The 2,826-nt window shown below is 42.5% G+C and overlaps 1 protein-coding gene across 1 annotated transcript in view; it reads left to right on the top strand.

Annotated features, from left to right (window-relative positions):
• LOC101848359 (prolyl 4-hydroxylase subunit alpha-1) overlaps positions 1 to 2,826 on the top strand; it is a 61,479-nt gene that overhangs the window by 29,447 nt on the left and 29,206 nt on the right. Inside the window, exons 6-7 of the mRNA XM_013083548.2 lie at positions 162 to 195; positions 1,122 to 1,282. Of these exons, the coding sequence (XP_012939002.1) occupies positions 162 to 195; positions 1,122 to 1,282 (195 nt within the window). The remainder of the gene's footprint in view (positions 1 to 161; positions 196 to 1,121; positions 1,283 to 2,826) is intronic.

The raw sequence follows: 2,826 nt of genomic DNA, 5'->3' as shown, positions 1-2,826 counted from the left end.
ATTGATTGAGTGATTTATGACTTCCTTTTTACCATTGTGCCTTGACTTTTAAATGTGTGGCATGGGTTGGTCTTAATGCACCGGCTTCCGATATAAAACGCTTGTCGCCTTCACGAGTTCCTGCCACTCTGTTCTGGCACGGCCCTCATCTATTTGTTTAGTCGTCGTGGATGTGTCTGCTGTCCGAATGCCCTCGTAACTAACTTTGACAGTGTGACTAAATGTATCTTGACCCACTTTGTTTTTTTGTTTTTTTTTTTGTTTTTAAAAAATAATTCTGTGACAAACACGCTATATAACATCTTCACTGTCTTGTAACGAACTTTGACAGTGCGGCAAATTTGATCACATACTTTACTTGTTTATTTTTATTGTTATTAATGCGTGACAAACGTACACTGTACTTAATAATAAGATCTTAAGTATAATGAGCATGCTGAGTGACGTGACTAATACGCTGTGAAAACTGGTGGGTTTCTTGTATTTGGTCTGCGATGAGAATATCATGACGTACAGCATGGTCAATACTGGGCATGCACACGCCTGTTCGACTGTTCAAGATGTGTGAAGCGAATAACAGCATTGCCTGCGAAGAATACCTTACGATGTGCTTTTTGATACTCACCCTTCACACGTGTTTTGTGAGGTCAAAATCACTTTAATTTTGTATGTGAAGTTGTCGTCTTAAGAATACCTACAGGAAGGTAGCATGAGAGGTTGCCGCTGCGATAACTTTGCATGTGTATTACTACTTTTACCTGAACATGGAAATGATATCATTTTCGATCAACTGCTGTTCAAGTTAAAAATATAGCTGGGTATAAGATCTGTTTGAATTGACAACCTGATATGTTTTTTATTTTTTTCATTGGGCAGTGCGAGTTTCACGCATTAGACGAGTGTTTGATGCTCGAATGGGGAAACCTTATTCTTATTTTATTGAGTTACCTTTTTTCTGCTGGAATGCACTAACTCACAATCCGACCGTTAAGTGAATGCTCGCCTGACACATACGAAACAAAGTCGAAGCAACCAGTCTCCTAAAAAATCTAACCTGCGTCTATTGGGGGCGTAGAACTAACAGAATGTAGAATGAATCACGTGGTTCGTGCTGTCTGCAGCCGCCGAGTGCTTCCTGCTGGGCCGACTGAGCTACGTGGACCAAGACTTCTACCACTCCAGTCTGTGGATGCAGGCGGCGCTGGAGAAGGAAGGGGAGGAGAAGCTCAAGACGGTGAAACGGATGGACGCTTTAGACTACCTCAGCTACAGCAAGGGAGTGGTGAGCTACTTACCGGCATGAACAAATACCGACTGTTGGCATGGACACACGACGTCTTTGTCTTGGAGTGGAATGCTGTAGTTACAAATGCGTCGACAGGCTGGCGTCAGAACACGCCAGTTCGATATCCGTTGGGGAGAATTTTTATCAAGTGTCTTGGTCTTCTTTCTGCTGGTACAGTGTATCCTTCTCAGCCTGGGCTGGCCCTGACAAGTAGGGTCGAAGCCCGACTCCTAAATGATCTACATTGTGTTGGTGGGGCCGTAAAACATCTACATTAAAATAGATACCCAAAGCCTGCTATGTCCGTGGTGGTTAGTTGTAAGTGTCATACGCAGATGTTTGGAATGTCATCGTCTCTTCTAGCATAGGGAGTTGACAACCGCTGAAAAGTGACCTATTGTAGGTGGTTGGCAACTACTCGTTTCCTGTCAAACATCCTTCGTCCATATATCTCCTCCTTCTCCTTTTTGTGCTTGTAACTCTCTCGTAACGTCTCTTATCTTCGGCACTTATTTGACTTTATTGTGTTGCAAATGCCGTAAAATGCTTATCAAAACAAAGTGACCAATGCATTGCTGTCTAATAATAGCATGCTTCCAAGAAAGTTGAGATTGTTTGAGAATGCTGTCATCAGGGCTACTTGGGTAATAATTATACTATGGTAGTTAGATTGTAAAGCGCATACAGCTTCCCGTTGAGCAGGGATTTGCCCGTTCCAAGTGCTATTTATAATCATCATCATTAATACCCATAGTTTCAAACAATAGTCCGAGGCGTCATTAATGATCGCCTAAGGGTTTGTAGTGTGCCTAATGTATCTTCCTATGCGGTAAAGTGTCCATCGCGAAGAACGTGATTGCGGAAGGATCGACGTGGGGGAAACAGTTTACAACTTGTTGAGAAACACTGCGATTTGTGATGGCTCATTACGCCGGTTGTGAGTGGGGTGCCCTGAGCGCTTAATTATACTTGAATGCGATTACGGCTAATAGAATGTCTGTTGTGTTATGCCTGGTGAGTGTCGTCAATGTCGTGCCGTCACAAGTTGAGGTAGTTATGTGGGTGGTTGGCGGGTGCTCTGGTGTGGTTTGCTTCTTCTTTCCTATAAAACATCTATCGTCCTTATCTTCCCTTCTTCTTATTTTTGTTACTCTCTTTTAACACCTCTAATCTTCTGGCGCTCATATGACCTTATGTAGTTGCGGGCGCCGTAATACTTCTACTAAAACTAACTGAGATAGTTAGGTGACTGGAAGGTAGGGTTGACTGTTAAGGAAAGGCAGAGTGCATGATGGGGGCGTAAAAATGACCAATTAAAAAAAACGCCGGTAGATTTTTTGCCCCAACAAACCAAACAAAAACCCTATCAACCCCCCATCGCTTTTTTTGCAAAGAAGCCCCCGTCCCCCCGAAAAAAGACCAAACAAGAAACACCCCTCCTAAAAAAAAATAAAAAATAAACAACTAAAAGAAAGAGCAAAAACAACAACTAAGAACGTACCCTCCCCGCAAAAGAACTAAAGAATTTTTTTTTAAATATG

The sequence above is a fragment of the Aplysia californica genome, unplaced genomic scaffold, assembly GCF_000002075.1.
Source record: "Aplysia californica isolate F4 #8 unplaced genomic scaffold, AplCal3.0 scaffold00241, whole genome shotgun sequence".
NCBI lineage: Eukaryota > Metazoa > Mollusca > Gastropoda > Aplysiida > Aplysiidae > Aplysia > Aplysia californica.
The sequence above is the reverse complement of the archived record's forward strand: the minus strand, read 5'-3'. Positions and strand labels throughout refer to the sequence as shown.